At 41.9% G+C, this 22,322-nt stretch overlaps 2 protein-coding genes across 6 annotated transcripts in view; one reads left to right on the top strand and one right to left on the bottom strand.

Moving 5' to 3' along the window:
- LOC106999016 (uncharacterized) overlaps positions 1–21,919 on the bottom strand; it is a 252,474-nt gene extending 230,555 nt beyond the window's left edge. For 4 of the 5 annotated variants that reach the window (XR_013394982.1, XR_013394981.1, XR_013394983.1 and 1 more), the window contains exons 1-2: positions 21,368–21,919; positions 20,386–20,603 (exon numbers count right to left, since the gene is read on the bottom strand). Coding sequence is in view for 1 of the 5 variants with exons in the window: in XM_077937409.1 (XP_077793535.1) it covers positions 20,386–20,442 (57 nt within the window). In the remaining 4 variants the exon portion in view is untranslated. The remainder of the gene's footprint in view (positions 1–20,385; positions 20,604–21,367) is intronic. The other variant, XM_077937409.1, reaches the window with a different exon arrangement.
- Positions 1–22,322, top strand: part of RNF145 (ring finger protein 145) — a 347,885-nt gene that overhangs the window by 150,280 nt on the left and 175,283 nt on the right. The gene's annotated exons all lie outside the window — the stretch shown is intronic.

Raw genomic sequence — 22,322 nt, 5'->3', positions numbered from 1 at the left:
TGGAGCCACATAAATAAATCTTGCTGACCTCAATAAAATATATCCTCAACTCCCCTACGCTCAGAGTCTAAGGCTTAAACAAATGTCAAAAAACATCAATAGCTATTTCATTACCACTCAACAAAAGGCAAAATGTGAAGGCAGGAAAGTCAGAGTAGAAAGCACCACCACCTTAAGTGACTATGGTCAAAATATTCTCCTTATGCAAAATTTACAAAAACACATAAAAATGATGACAAATGACCATATGAACACTTGACTGGGCACTCCACCCCACCCTAGGGCTTTGGAAGAGGTCTGTGTAAATAAGGGCCCCTATAGCTTAGGCTGTATTGTCTTAATGGTAAATCCAACTCTGGTTACAAGTGAGATGATCACTTTCAGAGGAAGAGAAGGATACAGATTGGGCCGTGGCACAGATGGGACATCTGGAGTACTTGGCAACGTTCCATTTCTTGAACTGAGTAGTGAATGCATACGTGTTTGTTTTGTGATAATTTATTGAGCTGTACATTTATACTTTGTGCATTTTTCTATATGTGTGCTACATTTAAAATTTTTTAAAGCTTAAAAGGTAACTATAAAAGGTGATAGATATGTTAATTTATTTGACTGTAGTAATCATTTCACTATGTAAAAGGATATTAAAATATTATGTTGTATGCCTAAAGTATATACAAATAAAAAATTGTTCAATAATTTAAAAAGTAAAATGTTTAAAATTACTTTCCCAAAATAAAGTAATTAAACTTCCTAAAGTGGCTAATTAGCAAGGCTTGCTATTTTACACATTTAACATATTGGAGAGACAGTTTGCAAGCATTATTTCTTTGGAATCAGATAAACCAGGTTCACCTCCCAACTTGCATCACTGAATAACTCTATAAAGTTGCACCGTTCAATATGGTAACCACCAGCCATAGTGGCTATTAGGCACTTGAAATGTAATTATTTCAACTTAAGGGGTGCTAAACACCATGCTCCTAAATAACCAATCGGTCAAAGAAACAATCAAAAGAGAAATTAGAAGTACTTTGAGAAAGAAGATAATAAAGATATGACATACCAAAACCTAAGTAATGTAGCTGGATCACTGCTCAGAGGACAATTTAGAACTGTAAATGCATATATTTAAAAAAGAAGAAAGACCTCTAAGCAATAACCTAACCTTAAAACACTGGAAGAAGAAAAGCAAATGAAACTGAAAGCAAGCATAAGGATGGACATTATAAAGATTAGAATGGAAAATGATAAAATAGAGGATAAAGAAACCATTACAAAAATTGATGAAATCAAAAACTGGTTCTTTTGATCAATTTTGATCAACAAAATTGACAAACCTTTAATTAGACTGCTGAGAAGAAAAGAGAGAAAACTCAAATTACTAGAACTGGAAACAAAAGACGGAACATTACTACCAACCTTATAGAAATAAAAAGGATTATAAAGGATTCAAAATAATTATAATATTCTTATGAACAATTACATGTCAATAAATTAAATAACTTCAACCATCTTAGACCAACAATCTCAGTAGACCTCTAACAAGTAAAGAAATTGAATTTGTGATCAAAAAATTACCCACAAAGAAAAGCTTAAGACCAAATGGCTTCACTGCTGAATTGTACCAAACGTTTAAAGAAGAACTAATGTCAATTTTTCACAAGCTCTTCCAAGAAAATAAAAGAGGAGGAAACACTTCTTAACTTATTCTATGAAATTAGTATTACCCTGATACCAAAACCAGACAAACACATCTCAAAAAAAAAAAAACTACTGACCAAAATCTCTTAAGAACATGGAGGCACAAATTCTGAACAAAGTACTAGCAAACTAAATCCAGCAACATACAAAAAGACTGCATTTCATAACCAAGTGAGACTCATCCCTGGAATGAAAGATTGGTTGGTTTAACATCGAGAAATCGATCAATATAATATACCATATCAATAGAATAAAAAACAAAAGACACATAATCTTCTCAATAGATGCTTTAAAAAGATTTTACAAAACCCAAAACTCTCCTATAATATTAAAAAGAATAAGAACTCAAAAAACCTAGGAATGGAAGGGAATTTCCTCAACCTAATAAAGAGAATCTGTGAAAAAACTCACAGCTAACATCATACTTAGTGATGAAAAACTGGATGTTTTCCCCTAAGATCAGAAACAAGACAAGAATATCTATTCTCACCACTTCTATTTAACATTATACTGAAAGTATTGGCCAGTGCAATTAGACAGCAAAAAAAAAAAAAAAAAAAAAAAGGAATTTAAAGGTATTCAGATCGGGGAAAAGAGAATTAAAATTATCTCTATTCAAACATGACATAATCTTGAATATAAAACATTCTAAGACCAGCAAGAAATTATTTGAGTCAACAAGTATAATTTATCAGGGTTTCCAGAGAAACAGAACCAAGAGAATGTATATATATTATACACACACACACACACACACACATACACACACACACACACACACACACACACAGAAAAAGAGATTTATTATAAGAAATTCGCTCATGTGATTATGGAAGCTGACTAGTCCTAAAATCTGAAGCCTACAAGCTGGGGACCAAGGGGAGATAATGGCTTAGTTCTAGTCCTAGTCCAAATGTCTGAGAACCAGGAAAGTTAATTTTTTTTTTTTTACTTACAAAAGAATTCTGTGGCTTTATATACATATATATATACATACATATATATATACATATATATATATATACACTCTTTAATTTCTAAGGTACATGTGCACAATGTGCAGGTTTGTTACATATGTATACATGTGCCATGTTGGTGTGCTGCACCCATTAACTCATCATTTACAGTAGGTATACTTCCTAATGCTATCCCTCCCCTCCTCCTCACCCCATGACAGGCCCTGGTGTGTGATGTTCTCCATCCTGTGTCCAAGTGTTCTCATTGTTCAATTCCCACCTATGAGTGAGAACATGTGGTGTTTGGTTTTCTGTCCTTGTGACAGTTTGCTCAGAATGATGGTTTCCAGCTTCATCCACGTCCCTACAAAGGACATGAACTCATCCTTTTTTATGGCTGCATAGTATTCCATGGCATATATGTGCCACATTTTCTTAATCCAGTTTATCATTGATGGACATTTGGGTTGGTTCCACGTCTTTGCTATTGTGAATAGTGCCGCAGTAAACATATGTGTGCATGTGTCTTTATAGCGGCATGATTTATAATCCTCTGGGTACATACCCAGTAATGGGATGGCTGGGACAAATGGTATTTCTAGTTCTAGATCCTTGAGGAATTCCTTGAGGAATTGCTGTCTTCCACAATGGTTGAACTAGTTTACAGTCCCACCAACAGTGTAAAAGTGTTCCTATTTCTCCACATCCTCTCCAGCACCTATTGTTTCCTGACTTTTTAATGATCGCCATTCTAACTGGTGTGAGATGGTATCTCATTGTGGTTTTGATTTGCATTCAGGAAAGCTAATGTTGTAGTTCTAGTTTGAAAGCCAGCAGACTCAAGACCCAGAAAGAGCTAATGTTTCAATTCAAATCCAAAGGCAAGAAAAAACAGATGTTACAGCTCAAAGGTAGTCAGACAGAAGAAATTCCTTTTTATTTGTGGGGAGAGTCAGCCTTTTTTTCTCTTCAGACTTTTAACTGATTAAATGAGGCTCAGCTACATTACGAAGGGAAATCTACTTTACTCATTCTATTAATATAAATGTCAAACTAATCCAAAACATCCTCCCAGAAGCACATAGAATAACGTTTGACCAAATATGTGGGCACCTCATATCCCAGTGAAGCTGACACAAAAAATTGACCATCCCAGCAAGTTTGCATGAAACAAGATCAATATACAAAAATTAATAGTATTTTTATACAATTGCAATGATCAATATGAAAATTAATAGGAAAATTCATTTGCAATAGCATCAAAAAGTATTAAATATTTAGGAATAAACTGAACAAAAGAAATGCAAAAGTTATATGCTGAGAACTGCAAAACATTGTTGAGAAAATAAAAAAGGTCTAAATAAATGGAGAAAACCCTATAATCATGGATTTTCCAATCCTTAACATTGTTATACTCCCCAAACTGATGTGTAAATTCAACACATTCCCTATCAGAATCCTAACTGACTTCTTTGTACAAATCAACAAGTTGATTTAGAAACTTATACGGAATTAAAAGAGACCTGAAATAGCCATAATCATCCTTAAAAAGAAGAATAAAGTATGAGGACTTAAACTTCTCTACTTCAAAACTTACTAAAAAACAACAATAATCAAGATGGTGTGGTACTGGCATAAGGATAGGCATACAGATCAATGGAACAGAACATTGAGAGCACAGAAATAAACCCATATGTCTACGGTCAACTGATTTTGGCAAGGGTGCCAAGACCCTTCAGTGGGGGAAAAATGGTCTTTCCAACAAATGGTGCTGGGATAACTGAATAGTCACATGGAAAAGAATAGGGACATTTATAGAGATTTAAATTAGATTAGGGGTAGTTTATGGCTGAGGACGGGGCCAGGGTAGTAGGTGAGTGCTAGTCAAAAGATATGAGATTTCAACTCAAAGGGATGAAAAGTTTCTAAAATTACAGTGGCTCACACCTATAATCCCAACATTTTGGGAGGCTGAGGTGGAGGATCACTTGAGCCCAGGAATTTAAGACCAGCCTGGGAAACAGAGTGAGACCCTATCTCTACAAAAAAATTAAAAATTAGCCGAGTGTGGTGGTAGATGCCTGTAGTCCCATCTACTCAGGAGGCTGAGGCAGGAGGATTGCTTGAGCCAGGAGGTCCAGGCTTCGGTGAGTTATGATTGTAACGCTGCACTCCAGCCTGGACAACAGAGCAAGACCCTGTCTCAAATAAATAATAATATTTATATATCAAATAAATAAATAATAAATATACATTTGCATAAAATTTACACAATTGTGTATACACAATTATACATAATTGCGTATATTAACATATGTATAACCATATGTGTGTAACCATGTGTGAATATACTAAATTTTATACAATTTTAATTTAAAATTGTGACACATATATGAATATATTAAAAGCCATTGAATTGTATACTTTAAGTGGGCAAACTGTATAGTATGTGAATTGTATCTCAATAAGGCTATTTGTTTAAAAAAAGAAGAAGAAACTCTAAATTTTAAAGACAGTACGAAAAATACACAAGGCATCTCATTAATTTTTACATTGATTACATATTTTCTATATATTGGTTTACATAAAATATATCATTAAAATGAATGTCATGTTTCTCTTTATTTTTTTAATATGGCTACTAAAAAAATTCAAAATTACATACATGGCTCACTTTATATTTCTATTGGACAGTGCTGCTCTAGCGATTTTACACAAATGACTTAAACACTCTGAATCTCAACTTCCTTATATAAGGCTGTAATAATCGTACTGGCTTCATACAGTTATGGTGAGGATTAAATGGTTTTTAAATAACTTAGCATTCGGATGTTAGCTTTTATTCTAAGTGTTAGTTCTTATTATCAGGGAAGCCCCTGGGTGCCACTGAGTACAGCAGTCATATAAAAAATCCCCAGTAGACTCCTTGGATTTATTTTACTATTATAAAATTATTTTTAGAAATGAATCTTAGAAACCATCATATCCAGGAATCACCAACTGTCACCTTGCCAAACTGTTGTTTAATAACCCCATGGTTTTCAAAACTTGAATCTAAGTATCTTTATTGTGGGACTGTGCTCTCTACTTTGCTGTAGGCCTGACCACTCCCTATTCCCTTAGCAGAGCCTCACACCTGAGTTACCTCCTTGGTATTGGAGGTATTTGCATTTATATCTGATCCTACACTAGTCCAAGCCCCTCATCTTCCTGATGAAGAAACGGGGGCACATGGGAGGGACATATCTAATTCAGCCTGCAGAGGACCAGGCCAGTCCTCACACCTGCAATGCTTTGTCCAGAAGACCCTGAGGGACTGCAATACAGGCTGTTCAGCTTGTATACTAACATGCTATCTTTGGGAGTCTCGGTGGGACTTTCAAAGTTCTTTAGTTTATTGCCACTGGAGAAATAAATCATTACTGGCACTCATGATACCTTTAATGGAGACCAGTGGCTCTTTCTGATGCGGAGGGAGAGAAGATGGTACTTGAACTCAGAAATTCCAAATAGCCTGGTTTAACATACCCGAAAAATCCAGTTCTGTGTAAATCTGCCAATTACCCATCTCTTCAGCACTGATCTTCTCCCTTTTATTTCCTTCCTCATATTTGTTTATCAAATAACACTTACCAAAACTCAATCATTTGATTCCCAGGGTAAGCCCAGAGAGAAATGCGACCTGGGATCATTATTCCCATTTCATTGTTGGGGAATCTGGGCCTAAAGAAGACAGGAATGCGACTGCTAAGCAAGAACCAGAAGAGAGTTTGGCAAAGTTCACTGAATGCATATTTTGTTTTTGCCATATCCAAATACGACCTGCATTATTTAGTTATTACCTTTCTTTTTCTTCTTCTTCTTTGTTTTTTTTTGCTCTGTCACACCAATGCAGTGGTATGATCATAGCTCACGGCAGCCTCGAACACCCTGTCTCAATTGATTTTCCCATTCCTCCCACCTCAGCCTCCTCAGCAGCTGGGACTACAGGTATGTACCACTATGCCTGGCTTTTATTTTTAAGAGACAGAGTCTCACTATGTTGCCCAGACTGGTCTCATACTCCTGGCTTCAAGTGATCCTCCTGCCTTTAGTTTTTATTTTCCTTTAACAGGCACTTACTGTTTTTATGTAAGTCAACTGATGTTGAAAGGAAATTTTACTTCAATGCCTTCAGTAGAAAACTAGTATCACGTGCCATTAATAGAAGGTTAATAAATATAATACAAAACAATTCTAATTAGAAACTGTTGTCTGGAGAGCTTCTAAAAATCCTAATGCCCAAGCCAGACCTTAGAGCTATTAAACTGGAATTCCTCTGGGGAGGAAGCAATCAGGCATAAGTAATTTGTTAAAGCTCTCCCCAGGAAATAGCATCATGCAGCCAAGGATGAGACCCTCTAGAATAGACGCTATTGACTGCTAATGCCTCTGAGGCTGAAGAATGCTTGCCCTCCTTAAGAAGAGAGATCAACAAGTGATAGAGAGGTATTAAAGAGGCACTAGCCTGAAACCGACACTTTCTCCTTAGCATCAGAACTCAAAAGTAGCTTTGAAATGGGAAAAGTTCTCATTGGTGATTTGTAACTGTTGAAGGGGTTGCTCCTTTGCAGTCCAAAACCAGTTCACATGACACTTGTCCTTTGGAAAACACTGGATCAGAAGACCCCAAGTGGTGTGGTTTCTATTCCTGTGCTCTTTCAGCTCCCGCAGCTAGCTTCCCAGCCAAAGACTCCCACAAGGTCACTGGAGAACCCCTACTCACCTCTGTGTTCTCCAGCAGGGATTCCAAAATGCCTGCATTTACATCACACTGTCAGACACATATTTCTATTTCAAAATGAATCTTCTCAGTGGTTCACATTAAAAAACCTTAAGACAAAACCGCATCTCTGTCTCCTTTCATTTCCTCTAAAGAAGCCCCTTGTTTTCATCTAGGAATGTCTGGCCCTAGTGAAGGCTTTAAGTCAGCCCTGCCCTTTTGGATCTTAAAAAGAGGTATCGCTAGGGAAGAGGGAGAAACAGGAGACTTGGTGCAGATCCCCACATGACTCTGAGAGGGTCTTCTGCTGTGAAGTTTCTCTTTCATCCCTCACCTCTGAACACACACAAGACTCTTCTGATGGAAGGATGCATGAGAATGAAAGCTGGACTTTTGGGTGGGGATTCCAGATCTCCATAACATCATTTTCTTATCTGGCTTGGGGCATCACTGCAAGAACTGGGTACCTGCCTGTGTGGACTTGGGTTTAGCTGCCCCAGAAGGACTAAGTGGCCTCAAGAGCAAGCAGTTTGGCTCACTAGGCAGGTTGTTGAGCAAACCTCTGATCTGCTCACTTCCCACATTTACAACCTAGAATGCTGACAGTGCCTACCACCAGACGAGCAGGCTGCTCTACTGTCTTGTCAGCAGAATCCTTCTCTCTTGTTTCCCTTAGAGCCTAAGGTCCTGCTTTGAGGTCTCCTCCCTATTCTCCATCTCAAAGTTACACAGTCTCACCTCCTAGCCTTAGCTCTTTTTGTTCCCGTAGTCCAGAATGTTCTTCTGCCCCATCCCTGTCTGTCCAAAGCCTACCCACCCTCAAAGTTGATTGTAAATGTCACCTCCTCCATAAAGCTTAAGATGATTCCCCTGGTCAAATGATAACAGTAATGGAATTAACAAAAAATAACAGTAATAATAAAAGCCTAGCATTTACTGAGTGCTGCTGTGGGCAGGCAATGGGCTAAGATCTCATATGCATAATCTCAACCAAATCGTATACTAGACATATCACATTATCCCTGCCCTGCCATTTTTGATACCAGCTTACCTGTTCTCTCTGTGCCTCATTTTTCTCAGATGTCAATGGGGATTATAATACATCTTCCTTGTAAGATTGTTTTAGGTATAAAATAAGCTAGTGTATATAAAACATCAGCATAGTACCTGACACCATGGTTTTGGCTTAGTGAGTATTATTACTTCTTGTAACAACTTAAAGGTCTGTGTTTGTACTGATAAGGACAGGAGGAATGGAAATACTGGGTAAAAGAGGGCAAGGTCCCTGGCAAGGACTCCACCCTCAAGCCTGGACCTGCAGCCCTAGATGAGAACTTCACATCCCTGTTTTCCCGCTTGAATGTTGCCTTTTCTAAAACCACCCTGGCCCACCACACCCCCCGCCCCACCCTGTACCCATAAAAACTCCAAGTTCCACCGGCAGAGGAGCAGAGCAGTGCAGCAGAGAAGGAGAGAAGGGAAGAAATGTCTGAACATCAAGAGGAGAAGAGGCAGCTGGACATTGGAGACTATGGTTGGAGAGGAGTTTGGCCAGGAATGGCTGAATTCCTGAGGAAGAGTATCTTCCCACTCCACCCCCTTTCCAGCTCCCCATCCCACTGAGAGCCACCCTCACCACTCAATAAAGTCTCTGCATTCACCATCCTTCAAGTCCGTGTGACCTGATTCTTCCTGGACATAGGACAAGAACTCGGGTACCAAGAGGGCAGGGTGTAAAAGGCTTTCACCCCAACCCTCCACTGAGCTGGTAAACACTTAGCTGTCAGTGGACAGCAAATGCTAAAAGAGCATTGTTTGTAACACATGCCCTCTTGGGCTCTAGAGGTCACGGACATCCCCTAGACACTGCCACGGGCTGATACAGGTTTTGTTCCTAATGGTGTCCAAAGGCAATCACCCCAGCTCCTGCTCCTGCTCTCCTGTGTGCTCCCCCTCCTGCAAGGGGTTTGAGTGAAGTGGCCAAGTAAACAAGCCACCAATGTCACAAGTCCCATGAGGAGGTCAAGTGAACTCTCCCATCTCAGTATTATTCTCATCTTACAGATGAGAAAACTAAGCAATAGACAGAGGTTGAGTAAACAGTCCAAGTTCAGTGAGAAGCAAGAATTTTACTTCCCTCTGGTCTTCACTGAACTTTGCTCATCACAAAGATGATGTAAGGATAATCTACCAGTTGCCATGGGAACTCATTTCATCAGCATCTCAGCCATCCTGGAAAATGTGCATACATGACTTTATGCAGAAAGAGAAAGTTAAACTGACTTGAAGTCAACTGGCTCTACTGGCTACTGTCCTTTAAGATACTGTGGTATTTGCATTGCATCATGGTTCTAGGGTATTCCAAAGACAGGTCTGCTCATTAATCCTCATACTTTCTCTCATTCACCAAGAATGTGATCCAGCTAAGGAAACAGATGAGAGCAACCAAGGAATGTGCTGGTGGAGCAGGTGTTGAATTCCTTCTCTGCATTTCTGCTCTTCCACTCTTTAATTGCCTTCTGGCAGGATGTTCCTGAGGCAACACCTAAAGCTTAGCCAGCTTAACTGCAGGTCTGCACAATAACAAACCCTTCAGAATTTCAGCACTCATTTCTTCATCAAGGGCCCCAAAATTATGGTTGCGTATCACCTACTCATTTCCTCTTGGTTCAACCTCACATGCTTCCATACTACTGCTGACCATCTGTACATGTTACTCACCCCTCTCCTCCTTTCCTCTATTCAAATAAGCCAGGCTGGGTTAGCACTCCAGACGTATCCCTATTGATGGTTGGACAAATAGGATACAGGTTCCAGAAAGAGTGACAACTTTCTTTCCTGGAATCCCTGCACAAAATGCAGGGTCACATATGGCCCTGAGGAGGTATTTTGTGGCAAAGAGATATCTGAGTCTAGTAGTTTGAAAGTACTATGGCTAGCAGTGGTTCCAAACTCTCTACCTGGTCACCCTAGGGTAGCATAATAAATTCACAGGACTGTTGTGAGGTATTTTAAATTTTCCAAGGAAAAGACAGGATCCTCCATATCTGTTGAACACTGCACAAACTTGGGGTTGTTCATGGTTTCAACATTAGATTACGTCATGTTCCTTTCAATGGTGGCATATTTTGGGGAAGCCATGTTTTTGGCAGTTACTGTGACAAAAAGCAAGTGTCACAAGGAAATCAGTGTGGAAGAGGAAATGAAGGTGGCAGGGCCCACTCTGATTCCAAAGTTTAAGGAGTTGTATAGTGTCCAACAGGCCACACATCCCATGAGTAAGTAATTGTGATGATTTGAGAATACAAAATATATATATATTTTTTCAATGTATCTTTTTTTTTTCAAATGGCCAGTAAAAAGCTGTTAGCACATAAAGACTTTTAAGCGATTTGACCCTAACTACTTAATCAATGAATCTCTTTGGTATTTCTTTTGGCCTACAGATGCCATGAAAAAATTACTGAAGCACTAAGCGTTCTGCGACCAAGGAAGATTTGGAAACTTCAGGTCTGGTCAAGTCAGCCATGTTTCACAGCTCCCAAGAACTTCATTGGTACCTGATCCTATGACAAACATACTTGGGTCTTGGTTTTGGTTGTCGTGGCTGTTTCATCTTAGAGGCTTTTCCATATTTTCGATGCTAAATGTGCTCACTACATGGGGCCTGTGCAGCCACATGCCTCGGCCAGCACCTGCCTCAGCCTCCCTGGGCATCTTTCCCTTTCCTCTGTGCTTAAGTCACACCAGCCTCCTTTCTATTCCTCCAATCCGCCAAGCCCTGTCCCACTATAGGGGCTTCTTACTGATTCTCATCCTGGTTCACCTGTAGGTCTCATCTTAAATGCCACCTCATCAGAGAGCCCTCCCCTGTGATTCTCTGTCTCACCACCCATTCATTTCCTTCATAGCATTTTGTCCTTTGCACATACCTATTTAGCTCTAGGAGGACAGAGTCCAGGTCTGATCTGCTTACTACATTAACAGAATTTAGCTGGGTGCCTGATATGTAATTGTCACTCAATAAATAACTGCAAGGTTAACAAGTGCCAGTTTAAATCATGCACAGGTATTTTAACTGCGGCCCTGTAGAGCCCAAAGCATTTCAGAAGGCTTTTCTGGCAAACAGCCCCTCAGATGGACACGTGGGACAATTGCATCACTAGCCACAGGCAGAGACAGTCAAGGGCGGTGTTTGTGATCAAGAATCCCAGCTCTGCCACCTCCTTGCTGGCAGAGACTGGGGAAGTTACTCATTCTGCCTCTACCAGTCATGTCTTTGCCTAGAAAAAGGTTGTTAAAAGGACTAACTATAAAGCTCTGAAGTAAAATCTGTCAAGAAACAAGCACTCTAAATAAAAGTTAGCTGCTTTTATTAGGACAAGGACAGTGTTCAAGGACTATCCCATGAATGCCCACACACCATTCTGAGGGGAAGGTTCTGCCTCAGAAACTGACAGGTCCAATGCCTCTTGCTTGTTTTAGAATAAAAGCCTCAATTCAAAATATGAAACATGGACAATTAATTCTCAGCCCCATTGGCGTCCCCCACACAACTCATAAATAAAACCAAAAAGAATCCGTTTATGGAACTTTGATTATCCAGTTGGACAACAGAAATGGAGAATGTCAGGCAGTGATTGCCAATTTGTCTAGACTCGAACTGCTCTATGGCACCAAGCACATGGTGGAGTGTGTGTGCCTAATCCTTCCAATCTTTTGCTTGTCCCCTTCTAACCAGCTGTCTTCATGTTCTAGGCTTAAAAGTAAGCCCAGTGGACCCTGGTGGTGTTTCGGTTGTACCTGGGAAGCTCCAGGGGCCAGGGGCTGCTCACAATCGCGGACAGGAAATGCCACATGGCTCCTCTCCTTGCAGTGGGAAGAAGCATGAGTACCAGCCTTCATCTGTCCACACCTTAGTTACTGTTGCTCTCTTTCCTGGGTCTCCTTCCCTCAACCTCTCCCCTACCTGATCCTCATGTCTGGATGCCTCATTTTCACAACCCCCTGGAATCACATCACTCTTCTCTCCAAGAGCTATCTACACTTCCTATTTCATGCATACCCACATCTTAGAAAACCATTTCTCCCACTGGCTTCCTATAGATGGCCTAGCTAAGGGTAATGTCTTTTCTGCTAACCAGAGTTGCTGTCACTTTATAAACATTATATAGGATGGTCTTACAAGACAGATGGTACTGATGAACTCAAATACGTGATGTGTTTCAATCCCAGATTCTCCATCTACTAGCTACGTTTTTCATGGCAAGTTAACTTTACATCTCTGAGCCTCAGTCTCCTCACCTGTAAAGTGGGCAGAATAGTTTCCACCTCATAGCTTTGTTGTGAGTACGAGATGAGAAAACTCACACGAAACACACACCACAGTACCTGGTCCATAGGAAGCATACCCAAAAAAGTCTACTACTGTGGTTTCTCAGGTCAACCCCCCATTTGGCAGGTCTCAGCTTAGACATCATCTCTTCTGGAAAGCCTTCCCTCACCGCCACCCCAAAGATGTGTGTGCATCTAAAGCACTCGTGCCATGATTGTCATTGCAAGGTGTGTCACACTGCCGTGTCATTGCCACTTAGCATTTTTTTCTTCTTTTTTTTTTTTTTTTTTTGCCCCCTAGAATACTGTGAGCACATTAACTGGTGGGGTCAGTGTTCCTTCTACTGTGGCAGAGCACCTGGCACAAAGTAAGTGCTCAGGACATATTCTGGTCACATTAAAAATAGCTATTTAAACAAGCAATCTAATAAAGATGAAGTTTTGCTGTGTTATACACTTATTACTGCTACTTTGTAAGACTAGACTCCCTTGGCAACCAAACACATTTCTTTTTTATATTATTTAATTTTAATAAGAGTTACCATATATTGATCCATGTTCTATGCCAAATGTAACTTAATCCTTCTATCAGTTCTCTGAGGTAGATATTATCAGTAGTCCCATCTTACAGATAAGGAAAATGAGGCTCAGGGAATTGAAGTAATTTGCCCAAGATCATCTAGCTAGTAGAACAGAGCTGCGACCCAAACCCAAGACCGTTCATCTCCAGTGTCTGTTTCCTTTGCTGTCCCCGACAAGACTAAGGATGCCACTTTCCTTTTTGTTAAATTTTCCGGCCTCCCAAATACTGTAGAGTGGCATTTCACCATTATTGGCACCTACATAACAAACATGGTAATGCCTTTGATGTAAATTCCTTTGGTGACTAATCAACCCCACCTTGCTGTATTTTTGTCTTTGGCATTATTTAACTTTCATGCCTCGTCAAGTCTCCTCAACTGGAGTACAACCAGTTGATGATGGTGCCCAGGTCTTAAGATTCTTTCTGTCTCCCCAGGTCTAAAAGGAACATCTCTCACCTACTAAAAAACAAAAATGAAATTGAGTTTGTCTATTTGGCTGTTTCATGTTTAAGTAAAATGACTGGAAGATCATCACCAAGTCTGATGGGTATTGGGGACAGCTTGATTTGGATATGTGGTATACACAACTTTCACACTGGGGGACCAGGGAGGCACCTCAAGAAGATAGACACACTTAGTAACCTTTGTACTATTTGATTTTTTTTTCTTTTTTTTTGTTTTTTTTGAGACAGGGTCTCTCTCTGTGACCCAGGCTGGAGTGCAGTGGTGCAATCACATATCGCTGTGATCACAGCCATCTGGGCTCAAGTGATCCTCCTGCCTCAGCCTCCTAAGTAGCTGGGACCACAGGCATGTACCACCACACCCAGCTAATTTTTTAATTTTTTTTTTTTTTTTTTTTTTGTAGAGGTGGAGCTTCCCTGTGTTGCCCAGGCTGATCTCAAACTCCTGGCCTCAAACAATCCTCCCTCCTCAGCTTTCCAAAGCACTGGGATTACAGGTGTGAGCCACCATGCCCAGCATGGTTTATTTTAAACTAGAGGCATGAGTTACTTTTTTAAAGTACCATCAAGAATAAAGGTAGATAGGTAGGTAGGTAGGTAGATAGATAGATAGATAGATAGATAGATAGATAGATAGATAGATAATTTTTGAAGCCAAAAATTAGAGAGAAAATGACAGGGCAGAAGACTAGGGGTCATAGTTATTTTCCAGAGCAGATTTCCAGAACAAGATACAATAAAAGCCTGATGAATATTAATATAAATTTTCTCTGAATGGAGAAACAAATGCAGCCTTAAATGTGAGTCCCAAATCAACTGTCGCAATGGAGGATGCTCCAAATTGCAGGCTCCAATTTTTGGTCAATCCATTTCTCTCCAGGAGAATTCTATGTGCTCTAGGGTGAGTAGCAGCAGGAATGTATTTGTTGGATGGTGCTTTAACAATTCATCCTATAAATGCAGGGGGTGCTGGTTAATATTCAATAATTATTGGTTGGAGTTGATGTTGATAGGGGACCCTCAGACAAGAGATGACAGGACTTCACCACAAACATCTGCCCACTCCATGTTGTTCCCACCTTGCCTTGTTCTACCTGTCTCTACTAACAGCAAGACCAGACCAACTGTTCTCATAACTTTCTAGCATAAGCACTTCTACTTCTCAGCAATCCTACAACCTAGGACACACCTACTTCCTTCCAGTTGCCCACACACCCATTTCTTTCACTGGGATTACCAAAGAGTTGCATTTAGAGAGGGGGGGAAAAAAAGGTTTCCATATGCAAATGGCAAAATCAAGGTCAAAGTGGAACACTTGCTCTGCAGTCAGTCCAGTTGAGCAGGCCAAAAATGCCCACTGGGATAATGAAATTCAGTAGTGACTGCATCTACCACCCTCTGCCCTTATCATGGGCCAAGGGTAGAATGACGATATTGTAAACATGTGATCAGAGTCATCTTTGAAGGGGAAGAAATTAGTGAGGACATTGTAGGCCTTTTGAAAGTGAAGCTGATTCTAACCGCTCAGTGGGTTCTCCTTGAACCCCTGCTCAGACAGAGCTGATTTATCCAGACAGGGGAGTTGCAACAGAGAAAAAGTTTAATTCATGCAGAGCTGGCTGTACAGGAGACTGAAGTTTTATTGTCACTCAAATCAGTCTCACTAAAGGCTCAGAGGTTAGTGGTTTTTCAAAGATAGCTCAGTGAGTAGGGAGACAGGGAGTAGGGAATGTTGGTTGGTTGGGTTGGGGATGAAATCATAGGGAGTGGAAACTGTCTTCTTGTGTTAAGTCGGTTCCTGGGTGGGGCCCATCCGGTGGTCAGAAATGCAAAAACCTGAAAAGACATCTCCAAAGGCCAGTCTTAGATTCTAAAATGGTGATGTTATCTGCTGGAGTAATTGGGGAAGGTGCAAATCTTTATACCTCCTAAGTAATGGCTGACTAGGCATACTTCCTAATAGAATTCAGACCCCTCTCATCCTCCTAACTTGGTGGCCTTTCATTAGTTTTAAAAGGGCAATTTAGTATCTGGGAAGGGCCATTATCATTTAATTAAATTTCTCCCAAAGTTAGCTTGGCCCACACCCAGGAATGAGCAAAGATACCCAGAAGCAAGATGGGGACAGATAGGTCAGATCCCTTTCACTGTCATGATTTTCTCACTGTTATAATTTTTGCAAAGCAATTTCCACTCTAGGAATCCTTTGCAAAACATTAAAACAAAACAAAACAAAACATGTATTCGAAGGGCCACTGAAAAACTGAAAGAGCTAACTCAAGCAGTTTTCTGCCTCCAGGAAATACCACACCTAAAACAGATACTTCCTCATCACCATCCGTAAAAGTACAACATTTCAGCAGTGACCCAGTAACTTGCATCCATCCCAGGAGAAGGTTCTCAGCTATGAGCACATGGAATTATATTTGAAATATGAACTACGGTCTAACTAGGTCTGTCAGATTGTAAAACACAAATTCTTGATCCACTACATACTCTGTCTTTTGTATGTGCTTCACTTATCTTTTCTTTCAGTAACTTTTTTTTTCCTGATTAGAAAAGTAATACAAGGTCATTGTAGACATTCTAGAAAATTTAAGAGATCATTGAAAAGAAAACAAAAATCATTTGCCCTCATACCATTCATATATACACTCAAATTTTGTGCTCTAGAACCTTCTGTTACCACTAGGGAATGTATCCAAGTCACGTGGCACCAAAATCACGTGGCACCAAACTATGTTAGTGGTGGTGAACTAACCTCAATTCTTGCCTCCTCATGAAACATGAGGTTTTCCTTGACCCCTTCATAGTCCTCGTGACAGGAGTGCCTCGCTTACTCGGCCCACAGCTCTCAATCCCTCATGGGACGGGGAGCACACAGGTGAGCAGGTGCAGGAGCCAAAGCAAATGCTTTTGGGCACCGGCAGGACCAAAACTCTGTGCAGGACCCACAGCAGCATCTAGGGTGGAGTACCCATGACCCCTGGAGCCCCAGAGGGCATATGTTACAGTGCACTTTTTTTAGCTTTGCTGTCCATGGATGGATTAAGTATTTAACAACTCGGTGAACCCTCTGCCTTTTTGCAAGGGCAGAGGGTCAGTGTAACAGCCTTTAGCATCCTCATCCATGGCACCTGAGATCTCGTTCAGGAAAAATCAGGTTGCATGAACGAACGAATTGAAAAGTGGTGAATGTGGAGGATTTCGTTGCCGATGGAAGTGGCTCTCTGCAGGAAGGGGAGGCGGAAAGGGGAGGGACCCGGAAGGTATTCTTCCCCTGAAGTCCCACCGTCAAATCATCCCTCTAAAGTCAAACTGCTTTTTTCCAGCATTCAGCTGCTTCTTCTCTCCTCCCCTTCTCTGCTCTCAGCCAGTGGAGCCTAGGGTTTTTATGGGTGCAGGATGTGGGGGCAGGGTGGGCCACAGGTGGTTTGGGAAACGGCAACATTGGAGTGGGAAAACAGGAATACATGTTCTCACTTTGGGCGGCGGCACCAGGCTTGAGGGTGGGTCTTTGCCAAAGACCCCCACCCTTTTCTGCCTAGAATTTCTCTGTCTCCTGTCCCTATTACTCGGAAGAAAGAATTTGACCAAAGGGCTTAAGACAGAGTGAGAGACCCAGGCAAGTTTTAGAGCAGGAGTGAAAGTTTATTTAGAAAGTTTTAGAGCAGGAGGCCGGACACGGTGGCTCACGCCTATAATCCCAGCACTTTGAAGGAGGCCAAGGCGGGTGGATCACTTGAGGTCAGGAGTTTGAGAACACCCTGGCCAACCTGGTGAGACTCTATTTCTACTAAAAATACAAAAATTAGCCGGGTGTGGTGGCTGTAATCTCAGCTACTCAGGAGGCTAAGGCAGGAGAATGGCTTGAACTCAGGAGGTGGAGGTTGCAGTGAGCTGAGATCACACCACTGCACTCCAGCCTGGGTAGCAGAGCGCAACTCCGTCTCAAAAAAAAAGTTAAAAAAAAAAAAAAAGTTTTAGAGAAGGAACAGAAAGAAGTACACTTGGAAGAGGGAGGGTGACTTGAGAGATTCAAGTGTGTGGTTTAACCTTTGATTTGGGGTTGCATATGCTGGCATGCTTCTGGGGTGAAGCCTCCTCCCCTGATTCTTCTCTTGGGGTGGGCCGCGCACATGCACAGTGGCCTGCCAGCACTTGGGAGGGGCCACATACACAGTATGTTTACTGAAATTGTACACATGTTCACTTGAGGCATTCTTCCCTTACCAGTTGAGTGTTCTTAGAAGCTCATACACCAGTTAGATGCAACCATTTTCCCTCCTACTGCGCATGCTTGAGCTCATTCGCCCATCTCCTAAGATCTTATCGGGAAGCTGCTGATCACCAACTTCAGGTGTTCTATCTATTGGGAGACTGCCTTTCCCTGGTACCAGCTGTGACCAATTATTATTTTAGAGAGACTGTTTAATAACCATCTGACCCTCACCTGATGATTGCCTGACATTCCTGGTGGTGGTGGGTGGGGAGAGGGGGTGGGACCCTCTTCTGCCCTGCTCATGTCTGACTAGCTATCTGCTGTAACACTTACACTCTTTTTTTGGTAACAGCATGTATCTATGAGGCAGGAGGTAGAAGCTACTTCCCATACCCCTAGGCTAGAAGTATCCCTTCAAAAGCAACTGACCATTTGGGGAAAGAACCTTTAGTTTTCATTATCCACACAATTGCCCTATTTCTGCACTTCACTGGCCACACAAATCACTTGGGCTCACCTAACAGACACATATGACTGTATCCATAATAGGTTCATTGCCCATTGCACACTGCAAGTCAATACGCCGAGAGGCCAGGTTGCAGCAAGAAAGAGGTTTCATCGTAGGGTCACTGAATGAGGAGACATTTAAGAAACCTTAAATCCATCTCCTTGTGGCATTTGGTGATAGGGTTTTCAAGAGTTTGGGAGTGGGCCAATGTGTTGGAGATGGTTGATTGGTTGAAGAGTGCAGGGTGAAGTCATGGGACAGGGTGAAGCTGTATTTTCAGGCTGATCCCCTTTCTTTGTGGGGGTTTTCAAACTGAAACGGGGTAGAATTGGGGACCTGAAAAACAACTTAAGTGATTCTTAAACAAAAGCGTTATGATTGTAATGTCAGAGATCCCATCTAAAGGAACAATAGGGATACAAATCAATTCCTACAAAATCTTATTACCCTAATGTCAGAAATCCTATCTATAGGAATAATGCAGATGCAAATGGTCAGGATCTAGTGCTACGTGACTTTGAGCAACAAGGAAGTGGGCCAACGTGCAGCCTAATTAATGCTTAATTATAACTATATTTCTCTCCAGAACCCAGCATGCAATTCTTGTCAACCCTGTGAGGGTGATTTCATGACTCTCAATGGCCTACCACTTTCCACCTAGTAGGGCAAACCTGCCTTGTCTATCATTTTCCTTGTAATAAGCCCATTCTCCTTGTCAGGGAGTGGTATACAGGTGATAAGCAAGACTTCATGAAAAGGCTGTGGGAGCTTGTAGGGCAAATTATTTGCTCCTAAGAGACATAAACAGGAAAAGATAGACCTTTCTTATTCCAGATGTCATCAATTCTTAGTGGATTGATGCCTGGAACTGCAGAGCTCCTTGGAAAACTACATCCAGGGCAACCTAATTGATGTAGATATGAAATCTGTTCAGGTGACCTCTAGGAAGTCACCGCAAGCGACTGAATACAAAATAGACTGTTGCAAGAAAAGAGCAATTTGCCGAACAATATGTACAGTATGATCCCATTTATACAGTCAGATAGATATAAATACATAGAGAAGCATTGAGAAGCTCTGCAGGAATGCTGGCAATGGTAACCTCTGGAAGCCACAGGAATCAGGGCTTCGACATTGTATGCTGTGTATATTTGTATTGTTTGAAGTTTTTACAGTAGGATGCATACAGGTATTGCTTACGTAATCTTCTAAACATTTTAATTGTTATAAGTACACATGGCTTCTCCTTTATTTGAAATGTGTACTAGATGATCAAAGCATTCTTCTAGGAGAAAATACGTTTTTGTGGCCAAAAAATTCTTGAAGTTATTTTTGGTTTTTAGGGGGTTTCCTCCATCTCACAGCTTAATCATCAGTCACATTAACCTTGCAGCTCAGCATGCCCTCTGTCAGTAGACCTTCCTCGTCCATAGGGTAAGCCATAGAAAGCTTATGGGTATCGGTTCATTTTGCCTGGGATCAGGGTCTGGATTGTGAAGTGGGACATGTTAATAAACCTCTTCTCCAAAATCAGGTCAATGGGCATTCGGCTGTTATTACCAGAACGCTGGCTGGCCGTGCAGGGTGTCCAGAGATGAGTGAAGCATAGGTTGTATCTCCAGGCAATGGAACACAAGTGTACGGCCTGTCTCAGAGAGTGGGCTGTGGCCTCCACATTAGAACAACCTGCCAGTGACCACATTAGAACCTCCACTGTTAAAATGCAGGTTCCTGAGCCCAATCCCAGATCTGAATCACAATCCCCAAGCATCAGCCCCAAGAACCTGAATTTTGTTGTTATATGCAGAGAAAGTACGAGAACTACTTCCTCTGTGGGTGAACTGGACTTACCAAAGTAGTCAGTCCCGAGGGGCAGAGATGGCATAGGTGCCAGTTCTTCTTTTTCATCCTAGATGCTCAGAGTCAAATTCGTGGCTCAGCTCTAGCCAAGTGATTTCATTGTGGGAGGACAATTCAGAGCCCTGTTCCAGGCTCCTCACATTGATTCTGTCTTCTTCCACTCCTCTTTGTCATCTTTGATGTCCCCTTGTAAGCTACCAAAAGACTTTCTGGGACACGACAGGATAACAAAATAAATAAGTGCAAGCAGCCATTCATTAAACATTCAGCCAGGATGTTACTTTAACTGCATCCCATCATATCTCATTAATCTTTACACCAGTCCTAAGATCAGGCACTATTATTAACCCGATTTTACAGATGTGAGGAACTGAGGCTTAACGAAGGTAAGTAACTTGCAGGTGTGAATACCCAGCTCTCTAACTCCAGGGCCTATCCTCTTAAAACCCTATTATTTGTCCCTGGTGGAGGTGAACACGGGGGGCCCTTTCATATAGGACTAGCCCTTGGGCTGCAATCTGAGCGGAAAAGGGAGGATCACAGCATACTTTGAAGCTTCTTTTGCATAACTGGCACTGGATTTTTACTGAGACTTTACGTTACGGTTTTGTTTTTTTGTTTTTTAATTTTGAAGGTGCTTTTATGAACACATGAATAAAATATTTGTGTCATTTTGAACCTTATTTGTCTTATTTTATACATGTATTTATTTATGGGGGGACACAAGGACTCATCTGTAGTGGTGCAGCCACTGTAAATAAATTAGTGAAACTACTTCACGTCAATTTCATATAAAGTTTTCTGTTCAGTACACTTCAGTGATGGATGGAAGGAAATTAATACATGTTTACAAAAAGCCCCTCCCTCAGTTGTTACATATGCCACAGAGATACCAGTTGTGAAAAGTGCAGGTGCACTTACACACATACACACACACGCACACCCCACAAATGGTATCATACAAACAGCATACCTGCAATCTGCTTTGTCCACTTAATTGTATATCTTGGATACAGAACTTGTTTCACTGGAAGGCTAAAAGGCAAAGTCTGGGGAGGCCTAGAGAACACAGGGGATGGGAGGAGGCACTCTGAGCTGGAGGTAAGGTCTCCACCCCCCGCAAGAGCACAAGGTCGGATAACCAGTGGGACTGCCGGCTTGGCTGCCAGGGCCCTCCCCGGCGAGACAAACGGCTGGAGGGAGGAAGTGTGCGGCTGGGAAGCTCCGCTGCTCTCGCCGGGTTTCCCATTTCCCCCTCCCCGCGCTGAGACGGCGAGGAAAGTTAGCCCGGAAATCTGCGCCCGCCTAAAACCCGGCCTGGTCCCAGTCACCGCCCCAGGAACTTCCCCCGCTGCAGGGGCCGGGGTCGAAAGCAGGGATGGAGAAGTGGACCCGCGCGGGTGGACTCCGGGGCGCGGGGGACTCCGGGGCGCGGGGGGACTCCGGGACGCGGGTACCGTCTCGCAGCGACCTCTGTCGGCGGCTCTGGGGATCGCCCGCATCTGTCTGCCTGTACCTGGTATACGTGCAGGTACGTGTTCCTGTTCACGTGCAGACCGGGCGGGGGATGGGGGGGGGTCCACACCGGTGTACACTTTTGCATACCTCTTAGCAACTTGAAATTCCACCACAAGAGATATCTTTATTCCACTGTTCCTGTGCATCTGCGTGGAGCCCCTAGGGTCATAGATTTGCGTGCAAATGAAATGAGGATGTAGTCTGGGTGCCCAAGAGGGGTGCCTTGAGTGTGGTTGTCTGTATGCCTCCCTGAGGGTATTTCACTTTCTGCTCCCATCCGCCCCTATGAGCGAGTATCTATGAGCACAGGATGTGCACATATTTGAGTCTTATTAGTGGTATACCCAGTTTCATCATCTCCCTGGGGTTGTGTCTGTATGAATGTGCATGGGTGTGTGTGTGCACGCGTG

The sequence above is a fragment of the Macaca mulatta genome, chromosome 6, assembly GCF_049350105.2.
Source record: "Macaca mulatta isolate MMU2019108-1 chromosome 6, T2T-MMU8v2.0, whole genome shotgun sequence".
Taxonomy (NCBI): Eukaryota; Metazoa; Chordata; class Mammalia; order Primates; family Cercopithecidae; genus Macaca; species Macaca mulatta.
Note: the sequence above shows the minus strand (reverse complement) of the source record. Positions and strands in the feature narration are given on the sequence as shown.